The sequence below is a fragment of the Rhineura floridana genome, chromosome 3, assembly GCF_030035675.1.
Source record: "Rhineura floridana isolate rRhiFlo1 chromosome 3, rRhiFlo1.hap2, whole genome shotgun sequence".
In the NCBI taxonomy this organism is placed as follows: Eukaryota; Metazoa; Chordata; class Lepidosauria; order Squamata; family Rhineuridae; genus Rhineura; species Rhineura floridana.
In genome coordinates, this window is record NC_084482.1 from 89,329,757 (window position 1) to 89,349,585 (window position 19,829).

At 43.3% G+C, this 19,829-nt stretch overlaps 1 protein-coding gene across 13 annotated transcripts in view; it reads left to right on the forward strand.

Annotated features, from left to right (window-relative positions):
• The window catches only part of SH3TC2 (SH3 domain and tetratricopeptide repeats 2), a 73,060-nt gene that overhangs the window by 7,432 nt on the left and 45,799 nt on the right, over positions 1 to 19,829 (forward strand). For 10 of the 13 annotated variants that reach the window (XR_009761375.1, XM_061616866.1, XM_061616871.1 and 7 more), the window contains one exon: positions 15,509 to 15,628. Coding sequence is in view for 10 of the 13 variants with exons in the window: in XM_061616866.1 (XP_061472850.1) it covers positions 15,509 to 15,628 (120 nt within the window). In the remaining 3 variants the exon portion in view is untranslated. Of the gene's footprint in view, positions 1 to 4,530; positions 4,598 to 13,129; positions 13,201 to 15,508; positions 15,629 to 19,829 lie in introns of those variants that run through there. The other 3 variants (XM_061616868.1, XM_061616872.1, XM_061616873.1) reach the window with 3 other exon arrangements.

Here is a 19,829-nt window from a genome sequence, read left to right on the forward strand (position 1 = left end):
TTATTTATGGATTTAAGGGTACTTAGCACTGTTGGAGATGCAAGATAGGGATATTTCTAGCAAAGCTTAATAGCAAAACAAAATGACAGCTCATGAGTGAAAAAGTAGCTGCAAGGTGAGGCAAAAATTACTTCTGTTTGGCAGCTGCTACTTATGCAATGGGGAATCAACCAGCCAGGAGCCATTCTCCATCCACAAGGTACCCTTTCCCTTTTAAAGCAAGGTGGAAGATTTCTGCAGGATGGAGGAGTTCCAAGTCGATCTGTTCCTGCCATCCAAGGACTCAAGGCCAGGAGGAAGAAACAGGCACTGGAAGAAATGGAATCCGCCCTTCTCCAGGAAGGAAGGGAGTTGGCACTCTGGCTCCCATTAAAGGCAAGGCTCCCCAGGGGTTTCTTTCCCTCTGTGCTTGCGTGCCTCTTGTGGGCTGGTTCCTGTGGAGAGGAAGTGGGTGCAATTTACTTATGTTTTCATGATTCCCCAAAGAAGAAGCTTGCAGTGTTAGAAGTGGCTGCTTTGCATATGAATCCTAAGAACAAGAATGCACTGGAATGTTGTGTGCATTTGAGAGTGAGAAGTTCTGCATTTGTAATAATGGGTGGCATCAGGAAGCTCTGTCTGAGGAACATGTTACCACACTGGGATGCTAAAGGTATGGGTGATGGAGCGGGAGTGGGGGAATCCCTTTTTACCCAGACCAGAACAATTTAAGTCAAGACCAGGGTACTACTCCAAGTTTCAGGGAGGATCAGCAAAATGGAAGATTAAATTGCCAAAAACCTGGTGGACGATGACAGCATGCACTTGGTTATTTTCTAATCATAATAACCAGTGATACAGGGGTTCCTGAGGAATAATTGCATGTGTGTTTGGAGGATGTGTTAAGGAGACTGTGACCTTATCTCTTAAAATATTATTTGGGTTGGACGAGATCATGCCAGGTGTAATTACTGCTGATTAATGAGATAATGTGGGATGTGCTCTGAACTCTCAGTGCTTTATAATTTCTTAGCATTATTGCTAAAGCTGCCACCATCGCATTTGGTAGCAAATTCTTCCAGGCTGGAATAGACATTAAGCAATGGGATGCAGTGTCTCTTTACACCAGGGGTAGCCAACACGATGCTCTCCAGATGCTATTAGATTCCAACTCCCATCAGCCCCAGCCAGCATGGCCAATGGTCGGGAAGGATGACCATAGTTATAGTCCAGCATCCTCTGGACATTGCCTGCCCTTGATTTATATATTTACAGGGTTTTTATCCCTGCAGTATCATCAAGATGCTGTCCCTTCAGGTCTGTCTAGCAACCAAAATGCATGCAGCAGGGACTTCTTGCATCCTGCCTTCTAAAGGCTGTCAGGAAATCCTTTCCACCCTTAAGCAAGCAAGGAACAGCTTTCCTGTTTCCTCCCTCCCCATCCCTACAAAACAAAACAAAACAAAAACCCTGCTTAGTCTTCCAAGCAGCTAAACATATCATGTCCTGGCAAATGAACATGATGAACTTAAGGTTGCATTCTTTAGATTCTTCTTGAAAGTATGTCTGCCAAAGGTTGGAATGCCAGGTGAACCATAAATTAAGTAACTACGCCTGCTTTGTTTCCACTAGCAATGTTTTTACACTCCACCTCAGAATCTCCATGAAAGACAATGAACATTTTGCATCACACATAATATTGCCTGGGATCAAATGACACTGGAATTAATGTGCATGAAGATTTCTAATGGTAGAATAGTTTTGTGTATAGATTGTATACAGTTCCTGTGATGTGCATTCATTGAGGGAAAAGCTATCAATGGCTACTACCCCTGATGGTTTAAATGCTATCTTCAGGATGCCTCTAAATAACAGCTACTGGAGAATAACCGTGTAAGAAGCTTGTTGCCCCCATGTCCCAGTTGTGGGCTTCCCAGAGGCATTGGTTGGCCACTGTGGGAAACAGGGTGCTGGACTAGATAGACCTTTGGTCTGATTCAGCAGGACTCTTCTTAGGTTCGTATGTGTGTAGAGAGTGAATTGACCAACCATATTGTTTATATGTTCCCCTGAGGAAGAAGTTCCAGGGACAGCACTTCTGGGTTCACTTATCTGTGGATGATTCATTACACATAAAGAGGGGGGGCACTCATAGAAAGTAGAGAGCAACTTAGGCAACTGGCTCCAATGCTGCAGCTCCAGTTTCAGTTAACCCCTGCTAGAAAGTCAGTCTGTCTCTCTGGCAAAAATGCCAACTACTGTTTCTTGGACACACAATCAGTAGCAGATGGTGGTGTGTGGTGTGGTGGTGCTTACCTGACCTCACAGTAGCAGAGTCACTGCTGTTTAATGGGAAGAACAGTGGGATGGGCAAGGTGACAGGGAGGTCAGGACTGTGCAAATGCACCAGCAGGAGCGCTGGATTGGCTTTGTCCACAACTGCACACAATCTGCCAAGCACTCCTTTCAAACACCACCCTTTAAAGTGAACTAACCTTGTAGGGGACAGTCCACAGCCATTAATACTAATGCTATTTTCTCAAATCCGAGACTCTTAAGTTTGTAGTGCTAGAGCTATTCACAGACAGCAAACTCACAACACTATGTTTTTAATGTATTTTGTGTGTGTGTATGGCCACATACATGCATGGTTTGTTATTTATTGCACACTTATTTATTGCACAGATTTATATATAAACAGTCAAATATTAAAAACTGTTCAGCAATCAGAAAACTACTAATATAAAGCTGGTCACACTTCAGGGGAAGCTTCATTAAACAACATTTTTTTTCAGCAAACACCTAAGAGATAGAACAGATGATTTTTGCTTAATACACATTGGGAGGGAGTTCTATAACATCAGTGTTCCCACACTGAATGCTCTGTTCCTGATGGTCATACAGGGCATCATGAGACATTAGTAAAAGTACCTCAGTTGATTAACGGTTTAGACAGGAATATATGCGGCAAGGCAGTCCCTCAAGTAAACTGCCCCAAGTCATTTAGGGGTTTATAAACCAACAAGAGCACCTTAAATTTGACCCAGTAGCATACTGACAGCCAGGGCAGATCTCTTAGCAACAATTATGTATTTATTTATTTAATTTGTATCCCGCCCTTCCTCCCAGCAGGAGCCCAGGGCGGCAATGTTGTATGCTCTTGGTAAGCTGTAACAAACTGCTACATTCTGCGCTAACTGAAGCTTCCAGCCCAGTCTTAAGAATAGCCCCACATATACAGCACATGTCCAGTAATCCAATAGTGAGATCCCCAATGCCTGGGTAAGCTATCACGGTCCAGGAATGGCAGCAACTGTTGCATCACTCTACAGTAGGCTGATAAAAGGTGTCCCTAGCTACTGAAGACACCTGGGTCTCCAGTGAGAGAGATGGATCTAGGAACACCCCAAGACTGCACACTTGTTCTTTCAGAGGGAGGCCAACCCTATCCAGAACAGACAAATGGCCTATCTCCCCAACACAGAAACCACAAACCCACAGAGCCCCTATTTTGCCAGGATTCAATCTCAGTGCATTGGCCCTCATCCAGACCAACACTGCATCCAGGCACTGGTCCAAGGCTTGCGAGGCCTCTGGTGACTCATGTTACAGAGTAGGAACTGGAAATGCATGGAACTTTGTATTGGCTCAGGGAGAGAGACAAAAGTAAATGGATGCATATAGCTTCAGCCATGGCAGTGCGCACTATATGAACACTCAGACTACACCAGTTCAACTCTGGTGAACACTAGATGTTGCTAGACTACACACTTCACTGTCCCCGATCATTAGTCATGCCCGCTGGGGCTGTGATGGGACTTGGAGTCTAGCATCTGGAAGGCCACAGCTCCCCCCACCCCCGCTAATCTGTAACGTGAAAAGTGGCATTAAATCATATCTCGCTCACTCCCCCTCCCCACACCAATGTCAAGGAGACAAGGCGGCTCTGCAATCTCAGTTGATCTTTAACTAGCGGTGAAATGTCGCTGTTTCAAGGACACACACAGAGAGACGGGAAATTGTGGAGTTGTGCAGGTGGCTGGACCAGAATAGCTAGTTTTAGCAAACAAACCGGGGCAGAGTTTCAGGCCAGCTGACGGCAATGTGTGACCGCGAACAACACTGCGACCGGCCTCCACACCCGGCCCCTTGCAAACTCGCAGCTCGCTCCCCCCCCCATCTCCTTTCATTGTTTAGGAAGGTGGTGGTGGTAGATAAACACCCTGCTAATTATTGTAGAACGCCAGTTTGGGCCAGCTAGCCTCTTTTTTCTCCCTCTCTCCCGAGCTGTTTACGGTTTGGCTCCTGGGCAACCCACTGACCTCACCGTTCCACTGCACTGCTGGGAAACCGAGGCTCCCTCGCGGGAAGGCTGGTAAGACGCCCGCTGAAGACATTCCTTTTCCTTGCGCGAAGAGGGCGGGCCACAGGCTTCCCCACGCACCGCCAGCCTGTGGGCTGCCCTCCCTTCGCGCCGGGAGTTTCTCTGAAGTTTTTTCCCCCCTGCCAAGCCGCCCCCCCCTTTCTCCTCCTCCCAGCTGCGCCGCCGAGGTGCTTTTGGAAGGGGAAGAGGCAGCATGTTGGGGCTCGAAGGGGACTTCTGCAGATGAGCCTCCAGGTCAGTACCGCCGGTTTTGATCCTGCTGTATCCTTATTCTTATTCTATTATTGAGACCTCCCTCCCGTCCACAGTTCCGCTCCGCGTCCTTCCATTGCCTGTCGCCTTCCTGTGCGGTCAGCAGCACAGACTGGGACGGCGTGTACAAGCGTTGCAGGTTCTGCCCCGTGCGCTCACTATACATAGAGGAGACAGGCGAGGTACCGGAGGAGCTCCTCTGAGCTCACTGACTGAAACAAGACTCAGGAAAGCGAAGGTGTTACGTCTGCATGCACTTCTTCTGCTCTCCACCCCTTTCCCTTTTTTCCTATCTTTCTTTCCAGGGAAAGGCCATAGTAGCACAGTGGCAGAGCATCTGCTTTGCATGCTTAAGGTACCAGCTTCAGTCGCTGTCATCTCTAGGTAGGGTTGGGAATGCCCCTTGTCTGAAATCTCGGAGAGCTGTTGCCAGTCAGTGCAAACACTACTAAGCCAGATGGAACAATGGACAGTTTCCTACATTCCGTGGGTATGCCATGGTCCATAGTCCGCAGCTTTAGCTAACTTCCAAGCCATGTGGATGTCATATGCTGTGAACTTTCTTTGATCTATATGCTATCCAAAAGAATGGGGGAGGGGTATTACTGCAGGTGGCACAGTCCACACCAAAAAGTTCTGCAGAGTTCTGTGCAAAAATGCACTTTTCATGACCAAATATCATTGCACTACCTAGAAGAACAAGAAATTGAGAGCACAGAAAGTGAAGCCTACCCCTTCCTTCAAGAAATTCAGGGTGGTGAAGCCAGGGTGGTGAAAGGCCTGTAGCTCAATGGTAGAGTATCTGCCTTGCATGCTGAAGTTCCCAGGTTCAATCCCCACCATCTTCAGGTAAGGCTGGGAGAGACTCCCCATCTGAAACCGTGGAGAGCCGTTGCTAGTCAGCTAGATGGACCAGTGGTCTGACTCAGGGTAAGGCACCTTCCTATGTTCCAATCAGAGGCTCTCCAGCCCAATTCTAGCACTTCAAATCTCTCCACCACAGTGGCCTTGGTGTGGTGGAAGTGGCATAAGAAAGAACTTAACCCAGCATGCAGCTCAGATACTGAAAAACAGCCATATCAGTGGGGAGCATTGGGACACACTATATGAAAAAAATATTCACAATGCCCTAATTTGTGTTATGCAGCACAGTCCTGTGCATAGGTCCTTCGAAGCAAGTCTCAGTGAATTCATTGGAGCTTACTCCCAGATAAGTGTGTATAGGATTGCCGCCTCAGCATCCCAGCATACTTCCTGCATTCCCAAGGGTGTGGATTCATGATGACTTTAGCCGTTTGTACACACACACACAAAATAGGGTTAAGGTGGAATAGTAATTTACAGAATAATCCTGTGCATGTTTACTTGGAAGTAAATCTGCAGCCTAACTCTTAATCTGTGATTACAAGTGAGCATCAGAGAGAGTTCCCCCTCCCCAGATGAATTTTTCTTGAATAAACAGGGGTGATCTTGAACATGCATAATTGAGAAGCTGAGTCATATGAGGAAGCGGAGGTATGCAAACTCACTGTAGGAAGATAAAATATATGTAACAAATGCATGGTAAAAAAAGAGGATCCATCTGTCACTAAGAAGAGTTGTCATGCTGCACAGGATCTTCTCTAATTCCAGGCACTCTGACCCTTGGTAGAGCAGTAAGAGTCCTAGACTCTTAACGAATTACACTCCCTCACCCGCTAACTGCAGTCTGCTTGCCCAAATCAAGTTTTGTATGCCAGACTTTATGTCTGATCGAATGGACATTGCAGTTTCTCTGCAGTTTCCCTTTCCTACTTACTGCGCTTAGAGGAGAGTAATATGCAAATAGACCTTACGTTTCTTGTGTTCACAACTGCAGCAAAGAACTCGAATACAAAACAACAGTTTAATAGATGGTCATGACTTTGCTACATGTCATAAACTCTAACTTCTGGCACACAGCCCAGTAAACCCAAAATATAGTGGATAATCTAATTTTATGTTAAAGGTTTCTAGCCACTATAGATTTATACACACACACATACACAGAAAGAGAGAGAGAAAGAGAGAGAGAGAGAATGTTTGCACAGCTACTTGTTCCATATATAAATACTTATACATTGGATACCCTCCTGTTCACTATCTGCAGCCCAGTGAAATAGCTATTACAGTACTTAGAAAAGATCTGCTTTGCACAGCCTGGACTGTTATAGTCTTCCATAGTACAGTAAGTAGTTTGTTGTCAAGAAGCTACAAAAGGTGTGAAAAGATCCAGACACCTTCCTCTGATGACTTTCAGATTTTAGACGTAAAGATAATCCCACACATGTCAGCAAGATAGGGCAACAACCTGTTCCTCATATTTGGAGGTTAAGGTGATCCATTCCTATCCATATTGATTGATGAGTGAGATTTCTATGTCTTCACTCAGTATTCAGAGAACAAAAGAAGAGCCTGCTGGATCAGGCACAATGGCCCATATAATTCAGTATCCTGTTCTCACAGTAGGGATGGATGAGAATTTCGATTTAGTTCACATTTCAAGCAGAATTTATCAAATTCTCGATTTCTGAAACAACATGAGAACCAAAACACAGCCATGCCTTGAATTTTGGGATATAGGTCATCAGCTACACAACATTTACAAAAGTGCATATATTAGGGGAAAGTGTGCATAAAAATGAATAAATGAGTAAAAATAACATGCAAAAAGGCATGGAATGATGAGAAATGGCTTGCAAAAATGTGTTCCTTTGTCAAAACTGCCTATAAAAATGTTTATTGGGAGAAATTCACACTAAAATGGTGGAGAATTTTCATGAGGATTTAAAAAAAATGCTCAGATTGCTGTAGAAATGTAGAGAACTGAATTTAACACTGGAAAAATGAGAAGCGGAGAGAACAGAAACAGACAGACCTTTCCATCCCTGTCTCACAGTGGGCAGCCAGGTACCCATGGGGAGCTTGTAAACAGGACCTCAGTGCAACAGCCACTGCTATTCTGAGACATACTGTCTCTGACAGTGGAGGTGGAACCTAGCCAGAGTAATAAGCTCCTCCCACACAGTGGCTCTTGATAACTTCTCTCTTCATCTAGCCAGCCTGGCTCATATCTCTCCATTCCTGGTGAGGGAAACAGACAACGTTCTTTTATTTCTGACTGTGGTGAAGCATGGACTGTTCGTATTTTTCCAACCTCTTCCTCAGGCCAGCCTGCCTTCTGCCTCACATCACCACAAGAAGATCTTCACCTCGCAGCTCCAGTGAAGTTCAGAATCAAATTTATGATTTTTGGTGAGGGTGAAGAGAAGACTGTACCTAACCATCATCCACAATTCTGGGTACCCCATGTCTCCAGTTTTAGCTGGTCGTGTTGTCCCTACCCACACAATTGCATCCAACTCTCTAACTAAGAATATAAAGATCAAATAAGGAACAGATTTGAGGCTTTAAACTTAGTTGACAGAGAACCAGAAGAACTATGGACTGAAGTCAGGGACATTATCAGGGAAGAATGCAAAAAGACAATACCTCTAGTTAAAAAGAGAGAAGGACCTCAATGGATGACTGAAGAAACTCTTAAAATGGTTAAAGAGAGAAGGAAAGCAAAAGCAAAAGGAGATAGAAACACGATTAGAACCCTAAATGCAACTATACAATGACTAGTACGTAGGGACAAAGAAAACTATTACAATAGTTATTGTATAGAAATAGAAAAGGACAACAAAATGGGAAGAACAAGAGCCCTATTCCAAAAGATTAGAGAAATGAAAAGGAAATTTAAACCAATAGTAGAGATGTTGAATAATCAACAGGGGAACACACTGACTGACTGAGAAGAAATAAAGGAAGATGGAAGCAATACACTGAAGAACTCTATAAAAGAGATGCCAGGATGACAGATTCATTCACGGAGGAACCATATGATGAAGAACCAGAAATTTTAGAATGTGAGGTGAAACCTGCTCCTAAAATTCTTGGAAGAAACAAATCACCATGAATAGAGTTGCTACAAGCTACTGAGACTGAATCTGTCCAAATTCTGACAAACATTTGTCAAGAAATATGGAAAACTAAACAATCGCCCACAGACTGGAAGCGTTCAATATATATCCCAATTACAAAGAAAGGGGATCCCAGGGAATGCAGTAATTATCGAACTATTGCCTTAATATCCCATGCAAGTAAAGTAATGCTCAAGATTCTACAACAAAGGCTCTTGCCATATATGGAGCGAGAAATGCCAGATGTCCAAGCTGGATTTAGAAAGGGAAGAGGCACCAGAGATCATATCGCAAACATACGTTGGATAATGGAACGGACCAAGGAATTTCTGAAGAAAATCATGATGTAGATCATGAAAAACTATGGAATGCTTTAAAAGAAATGGGGGTGCCACAGCATCTGATTATCCTGATGCGCAACCTATACTCTGGACAAGAGGCTACTGTAAGGACAGAATATGGAGAAACTGATTGGTTCCCAATAGAAAAGGGTGTGAGACAGCGGTGTATTTTGTCACCCTGTTTGTTTCATCTATACACAGAACATATCGTATGGAAAGCGGGATTGGACCAAGATGGAGGTGTGAAAATTGGAGGGAGAAACATCAATAATTTAAGATATGGAGATGATACCATACTCTTAGCAGAAATCAGTAATGATTTGAAATGAATGCTGATGAAAGTTAAAGAGGAAAGCACACAAGCAGGACTACAGCTGAACATCAAGAAGACTAAAGTAATGACAAGAGAAGATTTATGTAACTTTAAAGTTGACCATGAGGACATTGAACTTGTCAAGGATTATCAATACCTTGGCACTGTCATTAACCAAGATGGAGACAATAGTCAAGAAATCAGAAGAAGTCTAGGACTGGGGAGGGCAGCTGTGAAAGAACTAGAAAAGTTCCTCAAATGCAATAATGTATCACTGAACACCAAAGTCAGGATCATTCAGACCATGGTATTCCTGATCTCTATGTATGGATGTGAAAGTTGGACAATGAAAAAAGCGGAAAAGAGAAAAAAAACCAACTTATTTGAAATATGGTGCTAGAGGAGAGCTTTCTGCATACCATGCAAAAAAGACAAATAATTGGGTGTTAGACCAAATTAAACCAGAACTGTCACTAGAAGCTAAAATGATGAAACTGAGGTTATCATACTTTGGACACATCATGAGAAGACATGATTCACTAGAAAAGACAATAATGTTGGGAAAAACAGCAGGGAGTAGAAAAAGAGGAAGACCAAACAAGAGATGGATTGATTCCATAAAGGAAGCCACAGCCCTGAACTTACAAGATCTGAACAGGGTGGTTCGTGACAGATGCTCTTGGAGGTCTCTGATTCATGGGGTCGCCATAAGTCGTAATCGACTTGAAGGCACATAACAACAAACTCTTTCTAAGGATGTGGGGAAGATGCAATAAGTATGTGTGTGATAGTCTACATATTCATGACTCTAGAAATGGGTACATTCAGGGATAGCAACAGCCCCTCTTCCCCTTGTGTTGAGGAGTGATTTCTGATTATTGTGTGGGGAGGTGATGCTAACAGCCCATCACTGGGGTCTGTTGTATTAACTGCCAGTGGATGTAATTTTTAAGCCATGAATGCTTTTTGCATAACAGGGCCAAACATTTCTTTGACTGAGGTGAAAATGTAAACAGGTGGGGGGGGTGCCCCCATTCAGTAGCAGTGGAAAACAGGAGTTAAGACAGAGGTTATTGTGAATAGAGTTGGTATTATTTATAATAATGAAGAAAGATAAGGGGGTCTGTGCAGCGAGTGTAGCTTTCCAGCTTTCCTTTTTGTTTTTCCACTGGGTGTGTTTGATTCTCTTATCTTTCGCATATGGCTGAATGCCGCGAATGCCGCTAATGTTAATGAGGGTTTTGCATGAAGTATGTTATGCCAGTAAAGGGGACAGAAGGCTATCCTAAAATTAAGTTGATCTTTATGAGGTTATAGGGCAGAGGTGAGGACCCTTAGGCATGGGGGCCAAATGCAACCCTCCATACCTCTCTGTTTGTCCTCAGAACTCTCCCAGGCCACACCCCTCACTGGCCCTCCTTTGTACCCCAGGTGTGTTTGCCTGACTGGAATGTGTGCTTGAACTCTGATAGTGCTTCTTGTTTTTCTGGATGGAAGACAGAGGGGTGTGTGCAGAAATTAGGCTCCTGCACCAAGGTAAAATCTGCATTTATTGCTCTGCCCACTTTTCCTTTTTTCCCTGGCCACCACTGGGATGCGGTCCTTGGAAGGTTGCCCAGAAGGGAATGTAGCCCTTGGGTGTAGGACCTAAGGAGAGCTCCAAGAGCCACATAGCGTGACCTGGAGGGCCACATATGACCCCTAGGCCTGAAGTTACTTCTGCTTTGCAAGGGCAAGCACTTGTTTATAGACAATTGTGCTAAGGTTTAAAAAATTCCAAAGAAAAAGTATGAGTTCCATCTTGGAGGATCTAATGGTCCAGGTGCAAGTGTGCAACTTGTTCAGGATGTGGTTGTGATCCCCCTGACGCAGCAAATATGCAGCTTGAGGATACTGCAGGATCCAGTGGTCCTCCCAGATGCTCAAGTGGGGATGGGCAGTGGTGTCTTTTCCCAATTTCATCTAGTATACCAGCTGCACCCATTGCTGGATAAGTCATACTTGGCTTCAGTGAGTCATGCCCTAGTTACTATCAGGTGGGCAATATAATGCATTTTAAGTGGGGTTGCCCTTGAAGACAGTCTGTAAGCTTCAATTTGTCTGGAATGTGGCTGCTAGGGTGCTACCTGAAGCCAAAAGACTGGACCCTATTTCACCAGTCTTCTGTTACCTGCACTAGCTCCCAAGTGGGCAGGGGCCAAGTTATGTTAAGAACTGCCACCTTCTGTATGAGCCTAACTAAGGATGGAAGGATTTGTCAATTTCAGTTCTCTCAGATTCTCCTTTTTCCAATCTTAAATTTGGTGCTACATTTCTGCAGCAATTTGCCATTTTTTAAAAAAATCCTCATGAAAATTCCCCAGCATTTTAGTGAGTTCTCCTCCTAAACACATTTTTGTATGCAGTTTTGACTTATGCAGAGCTTGGAAAAGTTACTTTTTTGAACTACAACTCCCATCAGCCCAATCCAGTGGCCATGCTGTCTGGGGCTGATGGGAGCTGTAGTTCAAAAAAGTGACTTTTCCAAGCTCTGTTATGTACACATTTTTCAAGCAGTTTCTACTAATACAGTGCATTTTTGTATGTCATTTTTACTACTATATTCCTTTTTATGCACACTTTCCCCTACTATATTTTTGCAAACATTAGTTAGTTGGAGAACTGCATCACAAAATTTGGATTAAGTGCACATTTCAGTGGATAGCTGTGTTTCAGTTCCCATGTTGTTTCGGTAAGTGCAGCTTTGATAAATTCGGCTTTAAATGTGATTTGAATTGAATTTCTCCCCCATCCCTAAGCCTGACCAAAAACTCAGCAACAGTGGTCCTATTCCCTGTTCTCCCACTGTTGGAGAGGTGGGTGCTCATGAGGGATAGGGTCTTTTTAATTGTGGCAGCCAAGCTAAGGAAGAGCCCCCCAAGAGAGATACACTTGCCCCCATCATTCTGGTTATTCCAGAAAGCTTTTCAGTACGTGTGGTCTTTTGAGATTGGTTTCTATCTGATGCTGTCCATTATTTGATCACCATTTATGCTGTGTGAGTGAACCTTATATTACTTTTATTGCATGCTGCTGTGGGTGTGTTATACACAGGAAAGTGGGTTAAAAACAGTAATAATGATAAATGCAATCTTTATCATGTTGAATTCTTATTCTCATTTTAACTGAAATGGGAGTTTTAGAGGTTTTGTGCTATAACGTCATGAAGCACAATAGCCTGTATTATTACCACAATATGTTTCTCTATTGTTAGAGAACAGAAAATGGAGTGCAGGTTGTGGGAGGGCTAATGAGAGAACCCCTTATCCTCTGCCAGTGAAACAGTTAAGGAAGATCTGTTTCTGTTTGCAACTCTTGGCCTGCTGTTTTCATTTGTACAGCAGGAGCAGAGGTGAATCACCTGACCAAAATTATATGAGTTACATTTGCAATGGATTTGATTTGCACAAGCAGTGTGCCTCATTTGCATACCATGCACATTGTGCCGTGCAGACATGTGGGTTTTTCATGCCTGCCTTTAAGGAGGACCCAAACCAGCCTTTCAAGAGAGATCTGGATTTTTCTCCACCACCCACCAAAGCTCAGAATGCCAAGAATGTGCTGCCTGGCATTTGAGATACAATCTGAAGTAGCATGGAGGGGAGACAAACCACTGGAAGTGTGAATAGCTGAGGCTGGGCAGTCACTGCCTTTTGGGAGATGGGCCCAGCCACACCTCCCACCTTCCAAATGCAGGGTAGCCATCAAAAGATGCATTGTGCATTGAGAAGCTGTTTCCCAATGACTAACAGAACACTTTAGAAGGACTGAAGTGGTGGATTGAATTGGTCTTGTCCCACGGCTCATAGAAAGAATAAACTGCTGGCCTTGGAGCTGGATGGGATGGTGGACACATGGGCTGCTGTTTCGGTGCCCCTTTCCAGAGGAAATTTTCATTGTGGTCCACAGGTGAGTAGCCCGCAGCACAGGAGAATGAGGTCTGATAGGGTCTGCTAACCTAGCAGACTGCTGCTATTTTTTGCTCCTTTGCTCTCTGCGCTATCATCAGTGGTTGAGGGGGTGGGAACACCCTTGTGAACAGGCTGTAATCCTAACTCCAATTACCTGTGAGTAAGACCCCACAGAGTTCAATAGGACTTATTTCTGAGTAGACATGGTTAGAAATGGTGTTGTTATGCAGTTTGTCTGTGGTGCTGGATTCTTATAGCTTCCTTCGTGGAAAATATGCTGCATGCTCCACTTACATCTTTCTTGCTTCCGGACTTCTAAGGACCATCATCCTGTTTGCAGAAGGCTCTTGCAGGTTATGCTGGATTTTTTTAAAAAGAACTTAATGCCTTTTACAGCCAAGAACTCATAAGCAGGAGAATTTGGTTTTATTGTATCATGGCAAGATATGGTGGCCTAAGGTGAATGCATGTGAAATGTTGTTGTGTCTTTCCTGTCTCTCACCTTTCATAACTTTGTAAACTGCGATCATGCCCCTCCCATGTTTAAGCCCACTTTTCACCCAAAAGAAAAAAAGCCAACTTCCTAATTTTTTCTCCATAAAGATGATGTTCTGGTCATTTTAGTTACCATTGGCTGCATCTTCTCTTGCTCTACAATATCCCTTTTTATATGGGTTGAACAAAACCATGCATGGTATTCTTTTTGCACTCGCATCATAGATTGATATAAAGGCATTATGGTAGATGCAATTTTATGTTCAGTCTTCTTCCTTATATTTCCCAACACAGAGATTATTTTCATGGCTGCAGTACACTCAACTATGCTGTCATGATTTTGACTTGATGTGGGGAGGCTCAGTTTCATTGACCCATGGAGGCTCATTGTGATAGCCTGAGAAATCCCAGGACAGTGATTTTGGCGATATCTAATGCAAGCTGAATATGTGAATCAGATCATTAACAGGGTTGATTAGAGAACAATAACGATACTGGGTTGTATCCAATGCTATGCGTGCAGAGTTCTGCTTGTGCAATAGGACTTCCCCTTCCTCTCCTCTCCCTGCGCCCCCAGAGGAGAGGAGGGGAGAAGTCTGCTGCACAAGTGGAACAGCAGAGTTGGATACAATCCACTGTATGCATTATCCCTGTGTAATGTTGTCTGCATTGGAAGGAACTGGGTGTGTGAGCTAATTATTTTATTCTGTGATTTTGAATGGAATTCAAATACAGGTCCAATCTGGTGTGCTCTGTCTTCTGTTTCACCTTAAGCAATGGGGAAGGCTTGGGTCAGATTATGGGTCAAATTAGGATTGGTTTACATATACACATACATCGCTTGATGATTGCAATGTGTGGAGCTGCTTTTGATGCTGCCTTTGCAGGAAGGCAAGCCGCTGTGCTTGGCTTCTTCCAGAGCCACTCACAGAACATCATAACCCTTGGCATGAGTTCCATAGGACAAATCCTTCCCATGCTTGCATTGCCTCCATTTTAGAAGAAATGCAATGTGTGGGAAGGAGCTATGCCTTGGAGTCCTCCCATAGGGCTTTTATGTAGTCTGAGCAGTGCAGCTGGGAGCCACTATACGGTGGCTCCCAAACGGGTAAGAGAACATCAGAAGGCGTCTCAGGTAGGGACTTCCATGTGTGGATGAGCTATCATAGATCAGCACTATAAATTGAACTTTCATATTCCTTCCGTAGAGTCTGTTCTAGCTTCAGGTCATCAGGTGTATAGTTATCAAGTGTAAAGAAACCAAGTGGTACAGGATTGTGTGAACCTGCCCTAAGGCTGATATCAATCTGAAGCAGCAGCATACATCTTCCCACCTGATCTCCAGAGTCACTGCCAGTTTTAATTGGCAGCATAGTCAAACAATAAACAGAGACCATGATGCCCCACAACTTGTTTCTCTGTGAATCTCACAAAGCCAGTCACAAAATCTTGTTTTAACACAATGTGCCAGATTGCAGGGTAACTGACTCCTAATAGTTTATACAATTTGTGAAACTAGTTTCAGTTCATCTATCTAAACACACCTAGTTCCCCCTTTAAAAGACAGTTGGGACTAAAATAAATAGGCTAATGAATTGTGGTTGGCAGGGTTAGGAGAGCTGGTTTCAGCCAAGCACTTGCTAATCTTGCATGAGAGAAAGGTTCCAACCATTGTGATAACAAGGAGTTAATTTTTTTTTTTGCTATCGTCATCTCTGGTGCATGGGAATAAGACACTTGGGGAGCTTTGTAATTAGCAATATCTTTTTATCCTGCATCTCATCTGTCCTCTGGCTACATGTGCTCCCCAGGTGAAGAGTCATCCTCTTGTTCATCTGACCAACCTGTGTGCCTGGCCAGTTGGTCCAATCTCCAACAGTACACAGCTGAACCCCCAGGAAGATGTTTCCAAGAGGGGAAGATGGCATCAGGTACTGTTAAAATAACAACACTTCCTTCTCCCTTTCAGAAATGTGTGTGTACTTACGTACTGTGGTAAAGCTGGGTCTGCCCCAGCAGTATTGTCTGGTAGAGTGTGCACTGTAGAAAGAGTCTGAAGGTCTAGCCCAGGAGTGGTTGGCAGAAAGGATTCTATCTTTAAAATGGATGAGGCACACATGGACATACAGACTAGCAGTGGATGTGCTTGCTTTCATGGATATGTCTATGTGTGTGTCTCCCACCTCCCCCTGCCTGTTTTGCATCTGTGTTTGTTTACACATGTGTGTTTTAGGGTGATGAGAAGTGCTTTTCCCTGCATATGGTGCTGCTGTTTTAAAGCCATTTCATAGTTTACATGGAAAGTATGTTTCCCTGTGGCTATACCAGCATTACCATGGTGTTTTGCCAGGGTAAACACATCAAGTGTGAAAGGCAGATGTACATCATTCAATATTTGTGGACCTGTTCTGGGAGTTCAGGTTTGCAATAGCTTCCCAGTGCACAGATACTATATTTTTAGTGACACGTGTATGCCTGTCACACTTGACATGGGCTGGATCCACAGGGAGGCAACTGTTGCTGATCCTCGCCATTGCCACCTCCCATACTGTTTTGGAGGGTCCTCCAATCCCCTGGAACAATTTGGGTGATGATGCTGGGGGCTGCAAGGGGAAGGGGGAATTGGCACCTTCCCTTTCCACCATTAGGCACTCAGGTGATGCTTCTTTATGCAGGAGCAAAGTCTGGTTGTAACCAAATGGGTTTACTGTGGGAAATGCTGGAGTTAGGCTGGTCAAATCTTGACCAACATGGTGTGTGTGTGTGTGTGTTTGTTATGTGCCTTCAAGTTATGATGATGTAACTCTGATCACATAAACAAGGATGGAGGAGAATTTCATTCATTCTGAATTTTTAAGCGAACTGACCTAATTTGCACCTCCAGGATAATACAGAGAATGGAATTGCCCTTTGGATTTGGCACTTCCCTGAAATCTGCGTTATATACATTGGCTCAAAATGTGTAAATCAACAAACACCATATTTCAGGGTAAAATACATTTAGAAAGGCATGTATTGAGATAAAAAGTTGTATTTAAATATGTACATTTTCACAAAATACTATTTCAATAATATAACATATTTAAATATAAATTTCCATTTTAAAAAAAAATCACAGGTTAATGTGGAAATGGGGCAGAATGGACTTATGAATGAACAAATATGAATACTGGCACGGAATGCAAATGGACTGATCCACCCATCCCATTAACTCCTAGGCATTTCAGTGTGGCTTGTCATTTCAGTGTGACTTGTCATTTGATCTGTGGCTGTTCAGGCTTTTTTCTAAACATTGACAAAAGGATGACAGGTCAAGTAACTGAACTGGCAGTGGTAGTATGTAGCTTCCTCCTATGGGAGTGTACCAGTTTCGGGCTCTGCCATTGGGCCATTTCAAGTGCTTGGCAATTTCCCATGTCTTTCATTAGACCAGCTGTAAAAAACAGATATGATGGGTCTCCCTTGAGACTTTCCAAGGGGAAAGCAAAAAGTAATGGGAGACTTCATTCTATTGTAAGAAAAGCCTGCTCACTGAGCATCCACAGAGTGATCTTTTTTCCTATGTGTAGCAGTGATATGGTTTACAGTTCCATATAGGGTTACCAGGCTCAGGGCATGAGACTGATCCTGTATCTTTAGGAGAAGAGAAAGTCAGCCAAGTGCAAGCATTCTTGCAACACTGTACTGGGAAAAACCACAAGGTGGAATTCTCCCTTCCCTTTGCACAACCTTTAAAGATACAGAAGACCTCTTGGTTGCCAGGCCTGGCCTCCAAGAAGTCTTCTGTATCTTTAAAAGTTGTGCAGGGGGAAGGGAGAATTCCACCTTGTGGTTTTTCCCATTACAGTGTTGCAAGAACACCTGCACTTGGCTGACTTTCTCTTCTCCTAAAGATACAGGATCAGTCTCAGGTCTTGAACCTGGCAACTCTAGTTCCATGTAACATCAAATCACATTTTGTTTTACAGACTAGCAAAGCTGACAGTGGAGAGGGAACATCTAAGTGAACCTACTTATAAAAACATGGTATTGTTAGCAGCCCATATTTCTTGGCACACATCTTAGTCTTGTCTACCCACTGACATAGCCCAAGTTTTTAAATCCTGTTAGTCTTGCACAGCTGGGGAAGAGCATGCTGGGTTTTTAAAAATGGGCTTCAGGCATCATTACCTTAATTGCTGCCTAAATGTTCTGATTCCAGGAGCTTTATGGCTATGCTTGATGATGTGTGAAGTTGAATGAGCCTGGCTAGATTTTCCAGATTGCAGCAGTTATGGGAAATCTCAATTTCCCCCAGAAAACTGATGAGCAAAGACTTATGCAAATCAGCTCTTTTCCTTCAAGAAGTCCCTTCTCTCCAGGGGTGGTTTCTACAAACTCTGGCTCCTACCCAGATCAGCATGAAAGCAAGAAAATGAATCCACAGAGGCTTCAGGAAGGCTACTGAGAAAGTGAACTGCCATTGCAGAAACAGTTCTGTGGTGCCTGTAGTTGTTTCTCTCTCTCTCTTAATTTGGAGTCAGGGTTAGGGTTGTCAGGTGTCTGATTTTTGCGTGGAGACTCTGGTTTTTGGGGGTGGTCTCCTGGTAAGTCACCTTAATCTCTGGACTCTTAGTTTTCATTTTTTTTTAAACTAAGTTTCTAGGTGGTCTGGTTCAAAAGATACAAACCAAAACATCAGCCCCCGCCCTCGCAACTTCTGTTAGTACTGGCTGCTCTAATCCCTGCCCCTTTCAGGTTTTTAGCCAATAAGTGAAGTCAGGGTTGTGATTGACAAAATTTGTTGACCCCCAGGCAATACCTAAATTCCATTTCAAGTTCTGAGAATAGTTTCCTTTTCCTGCTTGTCTTGCATCAGGAATTCAGTAAATATATAGCTTTCAGCAGCATAAAAAGTACTTTCTCTGTACAGGATTGGGACTTGTTTCTGAGCAAACATGCATAAGATTGCACTACAACAGAAGATCACAGCAGGATCTTGGCATAAAAGTGTACATTCAGGGTTCTTTTAATTACTTGCAAAAATGGCATATTGTACATCTTTCAAATAATTTTTGAACAGAAGTTTTAAAAAGTGTACATGCTTCAGTGTTATACTTTTCTAATTAAAGAGTCAAACAAGTTTAAATTTTACTTGAAGAGGGCAGTTTATTTGTATTATTCATAACCTATTTTGAAAACTTCCCAATATGAAGCTTTTCTGGGAGTAAAACTGCAATGCTAATTCACGTAATTGACCCCATTGAATTCAGTAGGACTTACTTTTGGGTAGACATGGATATTATTGTGCTGAAAATCAATGGGACTTTTGAATGAACATAGAAAAGGATTGTGTTGTAAATCTTTCTCTCCCCCTCTGATGCTTTTTTAAAAAGCAGTTTGGTAGGGTTTACCTAGATGTCACTGCTTTTATTTGGCAGGAAACTAATACTTTAAAAAATGTTCTGCAATGCCAACTGGTTTTGACAATAAACTATTATATTGGGTGTATGTATTTTTACATCTCCAGGGTGTGTGTATATGGAATATTTCCAACAACCCTGTGAGGTAGGGTTGGAAATCAAGGCAGCTCATAATAAAAAATAAAGCCATTTAAAATCCAGTAACCATGAAACAAGTATAAAACAGTTGCAAAACAGCTTAAAGTGGCATGATTCTGGATTTTGAATTGGGTGAGTGAAGTTCCTTATCACTGAATGAGCTGAGAATGAGCTGAGGTTAGCGAGGGATGCTAAAAGTAACAAAAAAGCTTTCTTCAGGTATGTCCATAGTAAAAGACAGAGAAAAGAAATGGTGGCACAGCTACTCAATGAGGATGGCAAAATGATAACCAATGACAAAGAAAAGGCAGAAGTCGTCAATTCCTACTTTGGCTCAGTCTTCTCCCAAAAAGGGTCTATGACCCTCCTGGGAAACACGAAGTAGAAGGGGCAGGATTGGAGCTTGAGCTTGACAGACAAACGGTCAAGGAACACCTAATCACTTTGAATGAGTTCAAATCGGCAGGGCCCGATAAACTGCATCCTAGAGAAGGAACTGGCTGAAGAACTCTCAGAACCGCTCTCTATTATCTTTGCAAAATCATGGAGGACTGGTGAAGTGCTGGATGACTGGAGGAGAGCTAATGTTGTC